At 52.8% G+C, this 19,071-nt stretch overlaps 1 protein-coding gene across 31 annotated transcripts in view; it reads left to right on the top strand.

The window, feature by feature from the left end:
* Positions 1 to 19,071, top strand: part of TK2 (thymidine kinase 2) — a 48,296-nt gene that overhangs the window by 11,333 nt on the left and 17,892 nt on the right. For 9 of the 31 annotated variants that reach the window (XM_086350976.1, XM_086350965.1, XM_086350977.1 and 6 more), the window contains 5 exons: positions 458 to 531; positions 8,427 to 8,515; positions 9,081 to 9,160; positions 12,271 to 12,351; positions 13,484 to 15,344. In XM_086350976.1, the coding sequence (XP_086207102.1) occupies positions 458 to 531; positions 8,427 to 8,515; positions 9,081 to 9,160; positions 12,271 to 12,351; positions 13,484 to 13,582 (423 nt within the window). In that variant the 3' untranslated portion in view covers positions 13,583 to 15,344. Of the gene's footprint in view, positions 1 to 457; positions 532 to 8,426; positions 8,516 to 9,080; positions 9,161 to 12,270; positions 12,352 to 12,719; positions 12,834 to 13,483; positions 15,345 to 19,071 lie in introns of those variants that run through there. The other 22 variants (XM_086350984.1, XM_086350985.1, XM_086350986.1 and 19 more) reach the window with 11 other exon arrangements.

Below are 19,071 nucleotides of genomic sequence, written 5' to 3'. Positions count from 1 at the left end.
AGGTGTTGGTGGGCCTGCTGCTGGGGTTGCAGAAAGCCACACCCTGTCCCCTCAAAGCTCTGCCTCTGCTTCAGTGGACGCACCTGCTGGGTCATTAATAGTTACTGCACTTCGCACTTGCCGCCACTTTCCCGGGCGTCACTTAGCAGTTTTTCTAGCACTCCCCAAACCCATAGTCCAGTGGAGCCGCACCCCTCCCGGGAAAGAGGCTGCAACCGACAGGCTCTCCGCCCTGCCTTGCTGCACTGACCACCGAGCCTCAGGGTGTAGGGAGGGTCCAGGGCCAAGGAGGCTGGACACGTGGTTCTTTGTCCCGCCCTCCCCCCCCCAAACCCCTCCCCGGTGGCATCTCAGTTCTGTATTCAGCATAGACCAGAGGCAGGGGAGCAACAGTTATTGTTCCAGGCTTCCTGACCTTCCTGCCCGAGTTTAGTAAATAACATTTGTTTTCTTTTAGACGTTGCCTGTACGGTTGATGGAGCGGTCAATTTACAGTGCAAGATACGTTTTTGTAGAAAACTTGTACAGAAGGTATCGTAGTTTGCACAATCGATAACTTATTCAACCATTAAATTTTTAGAAATAAAATTGGAACTCATTTACTAGTTGACAGATACATGGTATAGCAACCAACCATATTGATGGCTCGACTGTCCAGGGTGGGCAGCCTGGCAGCTCTGCTGACCTTGGCTGGGCTTGATGACGCATCCAGGGTTTGGCAGGTCTGGGGTGGCCCGGGGAGGGTGACTGGGGTGACTCATCTCTCGTCTGCTTGCTGATCCTCTCCTGGGACTGGTGAGCTGACCTGGGCGTTCACTTCCCGTGGCGGTGGCCAGAGGGCAGAAGTGCTAGTTTTTTCTCAGGTCTCGGCTTCATGTTGGCTGACCTCCATTGGCCAAAGCAGGTCACACCAGCTGACCCCAGTCTGAGAGGGGGCAGGGCCCTTGTGGGTTATGTGGCAGAGTGGGACAAGACGTGGTGGGGTGAAGTCAGCGAGTAGAGCCGTCAGTCCAGCACGGCGTGCATGGTGCTTGTTGTGATTTCACTCGAAGATGTCTTCTGTCCTCGTGGGAGCAGACTCCACCACACAGACATGGCTGGGCACCCTCAGTGCTGCAGCCTCAGAGGTGTGGGGCCCTCCGCTCCTGTGCTCAGTTGTTTGCTGATGTTTGGGGGTCTTGGAGGAAATGGGCTGCAGGCTGGGGTCTGAAGTTTGAGCTTCTTCCCCGCCCTTCCCTTCCTGGTAGCTGTGTGCCTGCTCCCTTCTCCTTGCCATCTCCCCCACGTCACTGCCTCCTGCTGCCTTGAACTTCATCCCTCTCAGAGCTGGTCCCAGTATCTTGCTTCCACTCTGTACACCCCAGTTCCCTGGTTCTCCCATCTACAACTATGGTCCTACACATCACCTCTCCCCAGCCGCCCCAACCCCCTTGTCTAGATGGGTTGAGTCTGTTACTCTTTTCTTTTTTTAAATTGATTAATTAATTGATGGCATGTAGAATCTTTGGTTGCAGCATATGGGGTCTAGTTCCCTGACCAGCGATTGAACCCAGGCCCCCTGCATTGGGAGCATGGAGTCTTAGCCACTGGACCACCAGGGAAAATCACTTCTTTCTATTGGTTTCCTTCATAGTATTTAAGACAACTTCTGATTAGGTTGAACCATATGAAATTGTTAAAACTTGACCAATTGTGACCTATGAAAATGGCAGTTTCATGCAGCTTAGCTTAAATACGTGTACTTCTTGTCTGTCACATGCCCCACCAACTGGAGCGTAAGCTCCTTGAAGACAAGGAGCATGTCTGGTCTGCTGGCCTAGCTGGGACCCAGCACAGAGCTGGCACCTGGGTGACACTTGTTAACTCCTGCTGGGTGTCGGGGCCTGAGGCAGGTCTTTGCTCTCCAGCCAGATTTGTCCCCCAGCCGTTTCTCACCCCTTCCTCTGAGGGGTCCATAAAGGCTTCTCCCTGGGTCCCGAGCTGCCAAGGATCCATCCCCTCCAGGCCTCCTCAGTGCTGTGGGGTCAGGGTGGGCAGCCAGGGCAAGTCCTGACTGGCTTTGTCCTTAGTCCTCAGAACTTTCTTGTGGGCTCTGCCCTTCCGGCAGGCAGCGTTTCTGATGCTGGAGCCCTGTGTGTGCCTTGGCTGCCTGGCTGTCCGTGGAGCAGGGGTGTCCACTGCTAGATTTACACAGCTCTTCGCTCTGTTCTGCGCCTGCTCATTAGTGCCTCTGCCACAGGGAGGATGGGCAGAGGAGAGGAGCGAGGAGGACGAGGGAGCCCCTCCAGTGGTCACTTGTTGCGGTTTTACTCGTCTCCTGCCTTCACGAGAGCAGACTCCCTCACACAGATGTCGCTGGGGGCAGGGGAGCGTTTGGTGGTCCCTGGGAGTTTTGCCCCTGTGGCTTCCTCAGGGCCTCACCTGGACCTTTGGGATTGTGAAAGCAAGAGCCCAGTCCTGTGAGCGGCTGTCTTTGGCGTGGGGGGAGGCGGCCTGCCAAGATCAAAGTTCTTCATGGGGCAGGGTTTCCTCATTTGCCTGCACCACCTGCGGTTTCTTCATTTCATGTTTGTGGCTTCAGATTTTGGTTGCTGGGGGTTTTGTTGTAGTCCCTTTGTGCTCAGGGTCTCTGGATGTCATCCGCGCTCAGGATTTTCTTTCTGCAGGCTTGGTCAACAGTGTTCTGGCCAGAGCTAAAGAAGTGATGATAGGGAGGAAGGGTGGAAACCCAGTTACTCTCCGTGCAGTGGGCCTTCCCAGTGAATTGGTACTGTGAGAGCAGACGTTTGGAGAGGTTTCGGCTCCTCGCAAATACCGACTGCTATCACCGTGAGCCTAAATCAAGTGTCATCTAGGGCTGGGTTTGACTGGATCCTTTGCTCGTACCCAGAATAGGATGTTGCAGTTCCCCCCCCGCCGGGGGGAGTTTGACTGGGTGCTGGGAACCACAAGACGGTTTGTGTGGGATGTTGGCTCCTACCTGGGAGCTTGTGTGGGGATGGCCCTTACTGCTGCCCCTTCAGCCTTGGGGTTGATCCCTTTCTTCAAAGCCCTGGCAGCCTTGGCTTGGAGTCTGGAGGGACTGGGATGGAAGGAAGTAGGACAGGCCTGGCCTTGCTGATTGCAGTTGCAGGCCTGAGTGCCCAGAGAAGCCCACATACTGGAATTCTAACCCCTAAAGCAAAATGTCTGGAGGGCCCTTCTTAACTTTTGGGCCTGGGACAATTGAGGAGCTTCCCTGCGGAGAGACCCGCCTCTTGGGCCCACATCCCCACCCCAGCGGCTTTGGGGTGGGCAGAACGTGCAATTATGCCACCAGGGGTTAATTGGCAACGAGGAAGATTCTGGTTCCACAGTCTCCTTAAAAACTTAAAGGGCCTAAAGAACTGAGGTGTGGGCAACTGTGCTGGAATGAACAGCTGAAGGTGGAGAGGAAGACTCGGCAGTTAAGGTGGCCACGCAGGCCGTTGTATGGCCCAGCCCCGTGGGCAGAATCATTGAGCACACAGGTTTTACAGGATTGCCTGGTTGGCATTTTCTAAGAGTAGAAGGAGGGGGCCTGAGTGGGGCCCAGCTGGGGAGATGACACACTGACTCACCTGGGGCTGGGGCCAGGGACATCCATTACGGCCCGGCGTTGGGAACAGCAGGCAGGTCTTCCCACCACCCCAGTGGGTCCTGGGCTTGGGCTCCTCCTTACTCAGTCCCGAATGGGCACTCACTGCCTGAGTCACAGGCCTGAGAGCTGTGGCTTTCCTCAGGCCGGGGCCAGAGAGACTCTGGATATGCCCTGGGACATGGGAGACGGGGGCGAGTGATGCAACTGGGGACATATGGGTTTGGGGGCCATGGTGAGCCAGGCTTTCTCAGATAGAGTTAGGCCAGTCTTCTCTGGGCCTCAGTTATCCTCATCTATAAATTGGGGCGGACATTGACCGCACAAGGTCTTGTGAAGAAAGTAATGTGTACAGGAGGCTGGCATTTGAGTCTGTGATTTTTGATTTAACCTGTGCTGTGCAAACCAGGGGCTCTCTGGACCTCAGGGGGAAGGTGGCAACAAACTGTGCCAAACAGACCAGTCAGCAGGATTCCTGTGGACCCAGGACCTCAAATTTTACTCCTTGGGATCAGGGGAAGGCATGGTGAAACCCCTTCAGCTCACCAGTAGGTGGGTCTGCAGAGAGGTTTCCCCCTTCTGTGTGTTCTGCGGAAATAAAAGCAGTGCCTTGGGAGTGGTTCAGGGCACCCCATTCCTGAGGCAGACACAGGAGGAGCTGGGCAGAGTCCCAGGAGGAAAACTAGATACAGGTAAAACAATGCCTGCTGCCTGAAATCCCCCAGAATCATGGGAGCCAGCTCCCATTTCCTCACTCAGCTCAGCCAGCAGCCAGTGGTCCTGGAAGTGAAGTGAAGTGAAGTAGCTCAGTCATGTCCGACTCTTTGCGACCCCGTGGACTGTAGCCTACCAGGCTCTTCCCTCTATGGGATTCTCCAGGCAAGAGTACTGGAGTGGGTTGCCATTTCCTTCTCCAGGGGATCTTCCCAACCCAGGGATCAAACCCAGGTCTCCCGCGTTGCAGGCAGACGCTTTAACCTCTGAGCCACCAGGCAAGCCACCAAGTCCTGGAGCCCTCAGCAAATGGCTCCTGGCAATCTTGGAAGAGATTTCCAGATCTTGCCCTCAGGGAGGCTGCCCTGGAGCCACCTGCACGGAGGACTTCCAAGGAGAGTTTCCGGAAAGGAAGTCCTGCTTTCTCTGTCTGCCCTCAGCCCTGGGTTCTCCTGGGCAACCCAGGAGGTGTCCTGAGACCCCCTGGAGCAGCAGCTCTCAGGCCCCAGAGACCCCTCAGGAATGAACCCCATCCCCGTATCTCCGTGTGCCTCGCTGCACACGTGACACTTCTGTGGTGTTGATCAGTTTGGTTTTAGTTAGCACTGTGCTACGTGTGTCCTGAATTGTGACTCAGTTTGGTGGTCACAGCTAAGGGGATCCTCCCAGCTGTGGGATTCGACAGAGCCTCGCAGACAGCGGTGATGTCCTCGGGCAGTCTGACACCACACTGTCCAGTGTCAGTAATGTGGAGACTGTGGGGCAGCCTTCCTCCATGCTGCCCACTGCCCCCACCCTTGAGTTGCCAGTCTGTGCTGTGTCCCCCAGGCCATGTGTTTGGTGGAGGGGGTGGAGCTCATCAGCAGCTTCCTTTTTGCAAATCCTCATGTGCTTGGAGTCAGCTTTGCTCCCAAGAAGGAAAACATGTCAAGAAGAGGGGTGTGGTGTTTTGAATATCAAATACTCTAAGCTGCAGCTAGCTGCAGCCCAGCTTGAGTAGCATGAACATTGAGGTTGTTACCAGCTGTCTTATCATTAGACTTGGGGGTCGGTTTTATTCAGTGGCCCTCGTGCTGTTTCAGTTGGAAGCACAGATGCTAAAGCTGAATCTCCAATACTTTGGCCACCTGTTGCAAAGAGCTGACTCATTGGAAAAGACCCTGACGCTGGGAAAGACTGAAGGCAAAAGGAGAAGGGGGCAGCAGATGGTTAGATAGTATCGCTGACTCAATGGGCATGAATTTGAGCAAACTCCAGGAGATAGTAAAGGACAGAGGAGCCTGGCGTGCTGCAGTTCACGGGGTCACAAAGATTCAGGCACGACTTAGTGACTGAACAACAACAGCAAAGTGCTGTTCTCTGTTTCAGCACTCTTTATCTGGTTTGTGTCAATATGTGATTCCCTCTTGGTGACAAAATGGCTGTTGTGGAACCGGGCTTCTCATCTGCTGGCCACAGGGTGGGTATCTCATCAGTGCTTTCCTCTAAGAGTGAGGAAGCCTGGTTATCATAAACCCCAGCAAACCCTCCTGTCTCACTGCTCAGGTTGGGCCCCTGTGACCTACATCCATCAGCTCACTTTGGCCAGGGGAGAGCATGTCTCTGAGACCAGTTGGTCTGCCCTGAAGGTAAACAGTCAGGCCTGTGGGATGGACCCTGAATAGATCCCGGGCTACTTTTAAAGTGAAAAGTGAAGTCGCTCAGTTGTGTCCGACTCTTTGTGACCCCGTGGACTGTAGCCCACCCGGCTCCTCTGTCCATGGGATTCTCCAGGCAAGAATACTGGAGTGGGTTGCCATTTCCTTCTCTAGGGGATCTCTTCCTGACCCAGGGATCGAACCCCGGTCTCCCGCATTGCAGGCAGACACTTTAACCTCTGAGCCACCAGGGAAGCCCAAGGAGATAGGAAAAAAGAATTGGGGAATGGGCAACCATGCCAGCCTGGCAGTCTTGGAAGAGAGCCTGTGATCACAAAGTTGGTACCTTTACTACCTGACTTTTAGTCCCCTCTGCAGTGTCCCAGGACTTCCTCCTCCCCACTCCCCTTCGAAGCCTCCCCACTCATTGAGAGTGGGGGTCCTCACATACTAGTCTGCTTGGTGCTGTGCTGTCCTCAGTCGCTCAGTTGTGTCTGAATTTGCCTCCCCATGGACTGTAGCCCGCCAGGCTCCTCTGTCTATGGGGATTCTCCAGGCAGGAATACAGGAGTGGGTTGCCATCTCTTCCTCCAGGGGATCTTCCCAGCCCAGGGATCAAACACAGGTCTCCCGCCTTGCAGGTGGATTCTTTGCCATCTGAGCCACCACTGGAGCCCACTGGTACCCCACCCCCCACCCCCGGCAGTGCGTATTTTTCTGCTGCTTGGCCAGGCACAGCTCTTTCACCCTGATGGCATCGGCTGGACTCAAGCACTAGAGGAGGAGTCCCCGCCCAGTCTCTGCTGTGCTCTGTCACTTGGGCCCCCGGGCAGGGCTGCTCAAGCCTGTCATCCCCAGAGCGCCTCTCTCCATGCCCACCCTGCCCCCTGCCCCAGGTGGGAGGCAGTTCCCAGCACCTGGAAGCAGGGCAGCGGGTGGGGAGTTGGGCAGGCTGCTGCAGACCACCCTCTCTCCCAGGCTCTTCTCCCACTTCCCCCAGCTACACACAGTGAGAAGCTCCCCCAGCTACACACAACTCAGGCACCGCTACTCCCCCATAGCTGGCCTTGTCATCTCCAGTTTGGGTCCATTCAGGATGATATTCAAGACTGGTGGAGGATGTTGAAAGGCCGAATTCCTCTCTTGGTCTGTTTCCTCCAGCTGCTGCCCCTACCTCCACCTCTTCCATGTTCATTTCCACCAGGGCAGAGGAGAGACGCTGGGTCTGTCTCTCTCTCAGGCATTCTTCCTTACATAGCATTTTATTTTTTTAATTATTACTATGACTTTTTAATTTTTTTGGTTGAATAGTATGGCATGTGGGAACTTAGTTCCCTGACCAGGGATCAAACCCACGCCCCCTGCATTGGAAGCACAGAGCCTTAACCACTAGACCGCCTGGGAAGTCCCTTCCTTTCTTTCTTTTCCAGTTATCACATTAAATATGTAGTAATTCTTACCCCCATTCTGTTCCCTGATTTGAGAGCTGCTGCTGCTAAGTCGCTTCAGTCGTGTCCGACTCTGCACGACCCCATAGATGGCAGCCCGCCAGGCTCCCCCGTCCCTGGGATTCTCCAGGCAAGAACACTGGAGTGGGTTGCCATTTCCTTCTCCAATGCATGAAAGTGAAAATGAAAGTGAAGTCGCGATTTGAGAGCTACTATGCTGTTAAGTTTTAGAAAACACAGAAAGGGATAAAGAAACGTTTCCAATAGTCCTACTGTTCAAAGAAAAGCTGTGTTAACGTTCTGGTGGTTTTCTTTCCCGCCTTCTTTCAGAATGTGTGCATGAATACCCTTGACAATATGGTTGGATCAAGCCATATACAACAGTTTTATATCCTGCTGTTTTCACTGAATGATGAGCACTTGATTGTGAGCGTTCTCCGTGTCATAAAGTATTATTTTATAGCATCGTCTTTCAGTGACTGCATGGTTTTTCTGTTACATAGATGTACCATGATTTAGTTTTTCATTGTCTTTCAAAGAATGCTACAGTGGGCATCCACTATCATTTCCGTAAAATACATTTCTAAAGGTGAGACGGGTTTGCTACTCCACCTCCCAGCCTGGGCGCTGTCCCTGTGCTTTGGGGACAGGCTTTATAGCCCCTTCCTTGGCTTAGAGTTCAAAGCCTGAATTTCTCCCCTCAGGCAGTGCCATGACACTTGCTGCATTTTATTGAGTTGACCAGAAAGCTTGTTTGGGTTTTTTCATGAGGTGTTACGGAAACAAACTTATTGGCCAGCCTGGTACCACGAACCGTCCCGGGGAGCGGGAGGTTGGAGGTGTTTAGGGTCCCTGTTGTCACTACCCGCCCAGTGTCCTGTGATCACACTCTGCTTTGGTGCCCCTGGCAGTGCCCTTTCAGCAGAAGCCATGCCCACATGTTTTGGGGGGAGTGACGTAGTCCAGGAGCTATCTCGTAGGAGAATAAAACCCTCGCAACTCTCGTTACAGTGGGAAAATGCCCGAAGTGGACTATGTGGTCCTGTCGGAATGGTTTGACTGGATTGTGAGGAACATCGATGTGTCCATCGACTTGATAGGTGAGATGGCCCCTCCCCGGCCTCCCTCCCCTGGGCCCACCGAGGATATGCTTGGCTGGGCCCCCAACCAGCAGGGGTGGTGGGTGGGGCCCTCTCTATAGGTGATTCTTTCCTGTGTTAACTCAGCCTTCTCCCCAAGGGCACACAGAACCGGGCTTCTGGTTCCTCCTGGAGAAGCCTACGTTTCTCAAACTGCTTTCCCCTGGGTCCTCTGTGATGTGATGGGTTTTTCTTAGTTCACAAGAGAGAAGGGACAGAACCTGAACAGTTACTGAGACCAGCCAGGAGCCGGGCCCTGTGCTAAGCTCTTGTCTACACACAGGACTTGATTCAGCCTTACAGTGACCCTGTGGGGCTTGTGACACAGGAAGACAACGGAAGTCGCCGCGAGGGTCAGATGCCTGTCTGGCCGCATAGCTGCTCTGCATCCCCTGCTGAGCGCTGCGGGCAGATGCTTCTCTGCACGCCCTGCCCCTGTGCCTTCCTTCCTCCCACCCTTCACTTTCACTTCCAAGCTTTGAATGGAGCAGTGAAAACCACATGTATATATATTTTTAAATCTCAGTTTATCTCCGGACCACTCCTGAGACCTGTTACCAGAGGCTGAAGATGAGATGCAGGGAGGAGGAGAAGGTCATCCCACTGGTGAGAGCCCCCTACCCTGGGAAAGGGGCTGCATCCCAGTCTGACCCCACCCTCTGCGAGGTCATCGTGCCCTCCTCGCAGGAAGAGAAACAGGAACTGAGCATGTGGGAGGGTGAACTCTGACTTCCTCTGAGGCCGGAGACCCTGTGCATGTCCGAGTCCGCTTCACTTCTTGTGACCCCGGACTCAGTGGTGGGCACCGCCACGCTCAGAGCTGTCCCTTCTCCAGTTCCTGCCTGGGTGTCCCCAGGGCTTTTCCAGTCCACTTCCTGAAGATGGCACGCCTTTGTGCCCTCTCACCCCCAGACCCGCCTGCTCACTTCTGCATCTCCAGGGCTTGGCACTGTGCCCGGCAAGGAGGTGGAACTCACTGGTATTTGTCCAGTGCCTTGCCCTTCCAGGTACTGGTTCAGGGCCACGTCAACTCTAGTCAGGCTGTCGCAACCGGCTTGCACCGCTCTCCTGGCCTGGTCCCTCACTGTTCACATCCCCCAGAAATCCAGCCCCAGTGCGGCTACTCAGCGAGGTGTCCAATACAGAACACCACGCATGCGGTTCCCTAACCCCACCCCCTCAGTGCCTCGCCACTCTCTAGGATACAGTCCTCACTTGGAGCGTGCCATCCCGATCCTGCGTGATTGGCTTCATCCCTTTCCACTCCCCGCCTTTTCATGCTCTGGCTGTAAAGAACTAGTTGTGGTTACACACACACACACACACACACACACACTTTCCCTACTGCACACACACACACACACACACTCTTTCCCTACTGCCTACCATGTGAAAGTGGCTCAGTTGTGTCTGACTCTTTACAACCCCATGGATTATACAGTCCGTGGAATTCTCCAGGCCAGAATACTAGAGTGGGTAGCTGTTCCCTTCTCCAGGGGATCTTCCCAACCCAGGGATCAAACTCAGGTCTCCTGCGTTGCAGGCAGAGTGTTTACCAGCTGAGCCACCAGGGAAGCCCCCTACTATGAGTTACACACACGTTTCTTTGCATAGCAGTTTCTTTTGCCTTCCAGGCTCAGCTCAGGTATCACCTCCTGCAGGAAGCCTTCCCTGACCTTCCCTTTGTTATGCTTCCCCAGCCTCTGTGCTTCATTATGGTCACAGCCCTTAGGACAGATACTCTCAAACTGTTTATGTGTTTGCTCCCCATCCCTTACAAAGCTGCCACGAACCTTTTCAGATTAGATCTTACTCCTTCTGTGTCCCTAGCATGTGTCCCAGAGCTTGGCACCTAGGGGTTGCTCAGTTAATATTGAACTGAATGTCCTGTGTGAATGCCACTGGAGGTGAACAGACAGGCTGGGAAAGCATTTCCTGGGATGATATGGGAGTCTGAGCTCAGGGTGAGCTAGACTGGGGTCTAGACAGCCAGTGCAGCTCCAGAGACCTGCCTGGGCACCAGGAGGGTAGATCCCGGCCATGAAGTCCCAAGCCTTGGTCTGAGCAGCTTCTCTGCAATCTGGAGACAGGAGTGCTAGAGGGAGGGTGTAACGTGGTGGGGCTGGACTGTGCCGGCCAGGGCATGGCAGCTCTGTGTGGTGACCCAGATGTTTGGAAGAAATGACAAGGCTGGAGTCCTTCCAAGTCATTATCCAGAACATTGTCTTAATGGTTTTGACAAGGCCTGTAGACATGTCTGTTGCTGCCAAGAGAGAACCCGTGAGTGGATAAAGAGGCAGCAGTGCATTTTACCTGAGAGCCTCGGGGCTGGGAGGAGGAGGTGTTTGCTGGCAACAAGCATGGGCTTCCAGAGAAGGCAATGGCAACCCATCCCAGGGACAGGGGAGCCTGGTGGGCTGCCGTCTGTGGGGTCGCACGGGGTCGGAAACGACTGAAGTGACTTAGCAGCAGCAGCAGCGTGGGCTTCCCTGATAGCTCATTTGGTGAAGAATCCGCCTGCAGTGAAGGAGACCCCAATTCGGTTCCTGGGTCAGGAAGATCCACTGGAGAAGGGATAGGCTACCCACTCCAGTATTCTTGAGCTTCTCTTGTGGCTCAGCTGGTAAAGAATCCACCTGCAGGAGAGTGCGGGAGAACTGGTTTGACCCCTGGGTTGGGAAGATCCCCTGGAGAAGGGAAAGGCTCCCCACCCCAGTATGCTGGCCTGGAGAATTCCATGGACATAGGCATGGTGACAGAGTCGGACACGACTGAGCGGTTTTCACTTTCGCTTTCAGTGTGCCACTCAGTCCTGCTGTGGTTGCCTTTGAGGCAGGGCTGGGCCTCTTTTCCCTTGGGTCTCACCTTGTCTGCCAGCTGAAGTTGGTCCTGATGGCTTCGAGGATCCATAGGTTACGAGTTGCCTGTTGGGATGGGAGCAGCGGAGCAGGGCTCCTGGGCCAGTGAGGGCCGCTGCAGTCCTCTTGGTGGGATGGATGGAGGGAGGGTTCAGAGGCTTCCCAGGCCCCCATGAAGTCATGATGGCCCTGTTGACGGGGAAGTGGCAGAAAATAAGCTAGGTAGGAAGGTGTGTCTGAAGCGCCAGTGGAGCCGAGTATGCTGGAGGGTGGCATTTTTTTTCTTTTTAAATAACTTCTTTTTTTTTTAATTAATTACTTATTTTTGGCTGTTCTGGGTCTCTGTGTTGCTGCGAGCAGGCTTTCTCTAGTGGCAGTGCGTGGGGGCTGCTCTCGAGTTGTGGTGTGTGGGCTTCTCCATACAGTGGCTGCTCTTGTTGGGAACATGGGTTCTAGGGCTCGTGGATTTCAGTAGTTGCAGCATGTGGGCTCCAGTAGTTGTAACATGTGAGCTCAGTAGCTGTGGCGCACGGGCTTAGTTGTCCTGCGGCATGTGGGATCTTCCCCCGACCAAGGATCAAACCGGTGTCCCCCGCATTGCAAGGCAGATTCTTAACCATTAGACCACCAGGGAAGCCCCTGGAGGGACACTGTGGACTTGTGCCGTCGGGGCTGGCCGGCGGGGAGCTTGGCTGCGATCATGCTGGCCCACCTGAGTCAGGCTGGCTGTCGCAGGCTCCTTTGTCCAGGCTGGTGCTCCGTGTTCACTGACCCTCCCTCACCTCCCTGAGCCCCGAAAGGGGAGAGGTTTGCCCCCTCCCTGCTCCTGACAGCTCTTGTGTTCCCCACCCCCCACAGGAGTACCTGGATGCTATTCACCACCTGTACGAGGAGTGGCTCATCAAAGGGAGCCTTTTCCCCGTGGCAGCCCCCGTTCTGGTAAGTTCCCCTGAGGGGGCAAAAAAATTCTCTAGAAGGAGAAATGACCCGCGGGCCTGCCGGCCAGTCTGCAGTCTGGGGAAGCAAGGACCAAGTCCCTCCGAGCTGGAGAATTTGAGAGAAGGAAGCAGGGAGGGTGGAAGGAACCCTGTCTCTCAGTTCCCTTTCTGGATTGAGTCTCAGTGAGCTGAACACACCTGGGAGAAGGTGACGTGTCCCCGTGCCACCACACCCGTGACACAGTAGCGTCTCACTTATCCAGCATCGTCCCTGGAGGAATATTCCAGATGGCCGGAGCCCCTGGACCTGGGTTTTGGCCTTAACTGCTTGGGATGGTGGTCGTCCTGAAGCACCTGTCCGTCCCCCAGGGGGTGGCTGGCCCAGAACCTCATTGCACCTTTTCATGGTGACCCAGGGCATCCGAAGGAACGTCAGTTGCTGTTCTGGTCCGTCACACAGTGATGCCCTTAGGAGGTGCTGAGGTGTGTAGGACTGTGTGCCCCCGACTGCTAATGCCTTTGGGTCCCTGTGCTTTCCCTGTATGCACCTTCTCCTGCTGACACTCACCGTTTCTAACTGTTTGATGCTTCTGCCCAGTGTTTCCCTTCTTCCCTCTCCCTCATTTTCTGATTTGCTCCTGCTCAGAGTTTCTCCAGGCGGGCAGATGGGTCCCGTGAACTGTTAGGAGTGTGTGTGCAGTGTGGGAACTGAGGGGGGCCTGTGTACCAACTAGTGTGCCTGGCCTTGGGGATATCTGTCTGGGCTGCTCACACACTGCGCTCACGGCTCTTCCAGGCAGTGAGGTTGCTGGAAAGTGAGATCTTACTCTACTGGAGTTTTCTAGAGAGTTTATTTTTTCCCCTCTTTATAGAAAAGTAGGTGATAAAAAATGATGAGAAAAAAATGCATTCGCGGACGACTGTCCTGGTTTCTTAAGTGAAAATACAGTTGAGAATGTGGATTGACCTAGAACTGGTTGTGGCTTGGCTCTGACCTCCCTGTCCTCCTGCCTGTGACCGTGGGCTTGCGCGCCCTTCCCTGCCTCGTCCTGCCTGCCTCTGTCTCTCTCCTGTGAAGGGAGGAGGACGCTGATGTCAGGTGCAGCCCTGTGACCCCTGTGTTTCATTTCCAGGTGATCGAGGCCGACCACAACATGCAGAAAATGTTAGAACTCTTTGAACAAAACCGGCACCGAATCCTAACTCTGGAGAATCGGAAGCTTGGTCCATAGGATAGGAAAGATCATGCCCGAGAAATGCCTGCTGCTGCCAAGCTAGCTTTTAGGAGCAGTTTGGAAAGCTCCACTCTCAGGAGGGCTTTGTGTCTGCCCACAGTTGTCTTCCTTCTGGCCTTCTCTCCTTTCCCAGTGTCTTCATCCTGGGATCCTGGGCCTCGTGGGTAAATGGGACCAGTGGGTTTGCCATGCCCTCTGGTGGCACAGCCTTGCGTTCCCCTGGTGCTTCTTCTGGTGGTTTCCCACCACTGGGTCCTTCTAAGCTAGGGAAGTTCCACCTGACTTGTGCTGGGCTCATGGTCTCTAGCCCTTCAGGCCATCCAGGAGGGCGAGGTAATGGTCTTCCATCCCAGGGGAGGAAGTTGAAGCTCACACAGACTAAGAGACTCCCTGGGGTCACACGGCCAGTGACAGTGGAGTCAGCACCATTCAGACTTCTGGGGACTCCCAGCCCATCTCTTGCCCCAGGCTGCCTCATCCCAGAGCCCGGCCTTGCCTTCTGGAGACCCTCAGACGTGCATGGGGAGGGCCAACTGTGTGTGCAGCTGGCATCATCACTTTCTCATGGTTTGAGCCGTCCTTGAGGGCAGTTGGCATTTGACTTTCACAAAATTGTGCCACGTTTGGCTTGAGCCCAGTGTTCATCCGTTCTCTAGCGTGAGGCTAATATGGTACTTAACACCTCATCAGGACTTCCCCGACTTAGGAGAGCTATGCACTGGCTCCTGAATGGTGCTCGGTCTCCTTGGTGACAGAGGTGATGCCTGAGCAGCTGCTGATGACCTGTCAGGGCAGTGGCTTGTGGCCCCCCAGGCTGGTGTGCCCAGTGCCATGCTAGGGCAAGGGGCTGCCAGCCTGGCTTCTGAGGCTCCCTCCCTCCTTAGTGGCTTGCATGATGAGCTTTATCCTTGGAGTTCCTCAGAGTTTGTGGCCCAGGGGAGAGACACCAGTGGCCTTAAGTCTTTTTGAAATGTTTTTCCATCCAAGGGGACACTGCGGGCCACAGAGCGTGAACCATCTTTATTAGCTCAGAGACTGTCTTAGCTGTGTTCAGCTGTAACAGTGCATCAAAGGCACAGCTGTCTCCTGAGTCAAGTAGCAGCAAGAGACAGGAAGAACATTCTCTCCGAGGACAATCTGGACAGGAAGGATGGGGCTTGCAAGCAAAGGCTCTTGGAGCACTGGAGCTCCTGAACTTCGGAGGTGGGTGGAGAGAGCTTCCAGAAGGCTGTGTGCAGACGTGGGGGTACGGATTGATTATGAACTTGGGGGAACAGGCCTCAGCCTCTCCCGAGTGGCGGTCGGTGTGCCTGAAGGTTGGAAGGCCTCGTCTCAGCCTCCGTGTGAGTGAGGCACCGGTGCACGCAACTTGCTGATGGAAATTGGTGACAGGTGGCCCCGGCCCAGGGGCAGCGCCCAGAGGGCAACCGGGCTCAGAGGCAGCGCCTGGAGGGCAACCGGGCCCAGAGGCAGCGCCCAGAGGGCAACCGGGCCCAGAGGCAGCGCCTGGAGGGCAGCACTCTGGCTCCTGGCCCTTCCTGGAGGGACTGATCCTGGGCCAGTTGCACAGGCGGGGATGTGTCTCAGCCTAGACACCAGTGATGGACCAGCAGGAAGCGCAACCGCTGCTACCAGGCACCTGGACATGCTGGGACCAGCTTTGGGACTTTGCAGACAAATGGTCCAGTTTTCCCCACAGCTCAATTTGAGAATCTGTACTGGGGGGAAATGTGATTAAAAAAACCCCAAAAAGATAGAAGTGTGTATCTCTTCACATAGAAGTGCAGCTGTGGGTGGTCCAGGGCTGGTGTGGTGGCTCAAGACCATCGGGTCCCAGCCTCTTTCTGCCTTTCTGTCCCCAGATTGACTTCCTGGTTTGAGGCTTTCTTCCTCCAAGGGCCTTACCGTCCAGATGGCTCTGGAGCTCCTGTTCTGTCTAGTGTTGGCATCAGGCACACTGCCCTGTCTCCCCCACCATTCACACCTAAATTCAGATGTGGATGGTGACTTTTGCACAACTAAGATAAGCTGGAACGTTCTAACTGGATTTTGCTAGAGACTTCGGAGGTGGGGGACAGGCAAGCGGGAAGGCTGGACACACAGCCTGGTTTCAGTTCCGTGGTGCCTCTGGGCCCCTCCTCCCCTCCTGCTTTCACATCACCCAACCCTCACCACCTGGTGTTGTGATGTCCTCAGCACTGGCCAGTGGGCTCCCACAGTGGAGGTCTCAGGAGCCCCTTGCTAAATGTGGACTCTGGGAAATGATGTCACCCAGCCTGTTTTTCCCATTCCTGCCTCCTTTCCACCAGAACCTCTCACCTAGATGAGAAGTGCCCCCCTGCCTGGGGAGTGCATGGTCGAGACACTTCCTGGGATTCCTGCAGACTCCCAGCGTCCCACCTGGGGAAGGCAGGATTGAGGTATTTATTGCTCTGAGAGCAGGTAGAAGGTGTTTTCAAAACCTATCTACCCTTGGGTGCTATCGAATCTGCATCACCCTTGTTTTCCTGGAGCCAGGTGGGGGAGCTCACGTCAAATGCTTATATTATCTGCGGAACGAGTAACACTTGTTCCCTTGGCCTCTGCACCCTGAAGAGTTAACAGTTATTAAAATAATGGACAAGCTCTTGGAAATGTCAGGCCTCCACCGTTAAGAATCTAACAACAATTATATTGCACCCAGTGGGCTTCGGCAGTGGACTACTCACTTACCAAAGGCCAGGGTCAATGAACACAATTTTTTTTTCTTAATAACCCCAACCCCGTGGCCCCCTGGAGGCTGGGGTAAACTCTGTGTTCCTCTAGTTTCCATAAGATGGTGAACTTGGCCAAAGCTGTTATTAAACAGAAGCTAGGAGAAAGCCAAGCTTGTGGGATCAGAATGGGTATTAGCACTTAATGCTGTCCTCTTGAATTTTTGCATCTTTTGGCTTTTTCTTCTCCAAGACAGGTTCACGGAACACATGTGTCTGGGGTCATAGTAATAGGTACTCTGGGAAAAGAGGGTTTTGTAGTCCAGCAAATTTGAGATTCACCATCTGGGTACTCTCTGAGCTGCACAAAGTACGTTAGCCTAGGTAAAGTCAGGAAGTCTTGAAATAAAAATGCCTTCTGAAATTTGCTTTAGTCAGGGACTCTCAGACTCATTTGACAGTAGAACCCCTCGTTTAGGGGGTTATTAACTTCCAGGTGTGAGTGTCCCTTGGAACGCATGTCGGTAAGCGCTGTTTTAGGGTACCTGCAGCTGCTGATGACTCCCAGTTCTGGGCCCTTTGAGATGCTGTAGCTCCTGGTTCTCTAGGCCGTCTGAATCCTCTGATGGGCATGTTAAGGCATGGTCTGCAGGGCCTGCCCCCAGAGTTTCTAATACAGCAGATCTGGGATGTGCCTGAGAATTTAATGGCTATCGAGGTGATGATGAGGCTGCTGGTCAGGAAGCACGCTTTGGGGACCACTTCTCGTAGCTTCAGGTTTTCTAGAAGTGGACCTCCAGGAATTCCCATGAAAACTTGACGTGTCACTGAATCTCTTGTGAGTGCTGGTTTATCTTATCTGTTAAATGGGAGCATTGCTCACTTCTAGTGTTGAGAGGATAACTGGCCTGATGTGTGGAAGGGGCCCAGAGCATGGGCAAGTGCTAAGTTTTAAATAAATCTTACCCTTGGGGATCTAGATGTTGAAACATACTATAAAATGTCTGTAATTAAAACAGTGTGGTACTGGTGCATGAATAGACCTGTGGGATAGACTAGGAAGCCCAGAAGTAGATGTAAGTACGTGATACAGGTGGCATCTCAGTGATTATTGGGGGTAAAGATGGATTTTTAAATAAACGGTGCTGAGATGACTGAGTCATCATTTGTAAAAAGATGATTCATATGTTACACCATACCCAAGAATAAACTGCAAGTGGTTTAGGGCTCTACATGTAAAAAAATGAAACCATGCACATACTATAAGAATGAATTCTTTGAAACCTCAAGGTAGGAGAACTTTGTAACTATGATTCCAAATCCAGCAATAATAAGATTGATAAATCTGGCTAAAAAATGTATATGACAAAAGCCATGAGAAAACAGTCAAAAGACATCTGACGACATGGGAGAAGATATTCAAAACATGTATCACAAAGGATTAATATTCTTGAAGAATTCTTAAAAATAGACAAAGAACCAAAACTCCAATAGAAAAATGAGAAAACTATCCAAACAGACAATTTACAAAAATATTAAAATGGCACTGAAAGGTAGGAAAAATACTCAAATTCACTCAATTAGAGAAATATGGATGCTATGGTCTAAATATTTGTGTCTCCCCCAAATTCATATGTTGAAAACCTAATGTCTAAGGTGATGGTGTGAGGAAGAGGGACTTTAGGAGCAGGATGACTAGGTCATGAAGGTGGACCCCTCTCAGTTGGGATTAGTGCTCTGGTAAGAGACCCCCACAGAGGTCCCAAGCCCCTTCCACCATACGAGGGAACGGGGGGGCATAGGCAATCTGCAGTCCGGAAGAGGACCTTCACCAGAACCCAGCCATGCTGGCACATGATCTTGGGCTTCCAGCCTCCCAGAACCCTGAGATTTAAATGTCTGTTGTTTCTAAGGCCCTCGGCCTTTGGTATTTTGTTATAGCAGCCTGAACAGACTAAGACAGCAATTAAAAGAATACCGAGATACTTACTAGACTGGCAGAAAAAAAAAACACACATCTCAACACGTTCTGTTGTTGAGGCTGTGGGGAAACACTCATACATTACTGGTGAGTATGCAAGTTTGTACAACCCTTCTAGAGGGAAATTTTGACAACACCTGAGAAACTGCATATGTATCTACATCTTGATTGTGATCCAGCAACCCTACTTCTAGGATGTGAAAAAATATATGCTCAAGGTTATTTACTGCAACATTGTAACTGCAGAATATTGAAGACAACCGAAAGACTCATATAGAAGAGAGTGGTTAAATAAAGCATGGTACACCCATACAGTGGAGCAGCATGCAGCTGTGAAGTAGAATGAGAAGGGTCTCTCTGAACAGATGTGACACAGATTTCCAGGACATACTGTTCAGGGAAGAAAGTAGTGTCCAAATGAGTATCTAGAGTATGCTAGCCTAAGGAAAATACACTGATGTATAGGGCGGACAGGAAAGATAATCCAGAAAATAAGCAGATTAGTGGGAAAAGCCTGGAAGAAGGAAAATTGAATGGGTTCAGGGTTGCTTGGATGAGAGGGGAATGTACTCAGTGAATAAACCATTTTGGGTAACTCTGACTTGAGAACCATAGTAATGTCTCACATACCACCCCACCCCAAATAAACAGCTGACTAGGACATAGCAGGAATGGAAGGTGGAAAACACAGATCAAGCACAAGCGAGTGCTGACCACACTGAAGGTGCTGGGAAGAACTAGCTGAAGTAACCCTGGAAAACTGTATCTAGGTTGGACACAAAAGGAGTAAAGGTAAAAGTTACTTCACATAA

Source organism: Bos grunniens, chromosome 18 (genome assembly GCF_055505025.1).
Source record: "Bos grunniens cultivar Pamir isolate PY7600 chromosome 18, Bosgru_T2T1.0, whole genome shotgun sequence".
NCBI lineage: Eukaryota > Metazoa > Chordata > Mammalia > Artiodactyla > Bovidae > Bos > Bos grunniens.
This window is presented reverse-complemented; position numbering and strand designations above follow the sequence as displayed.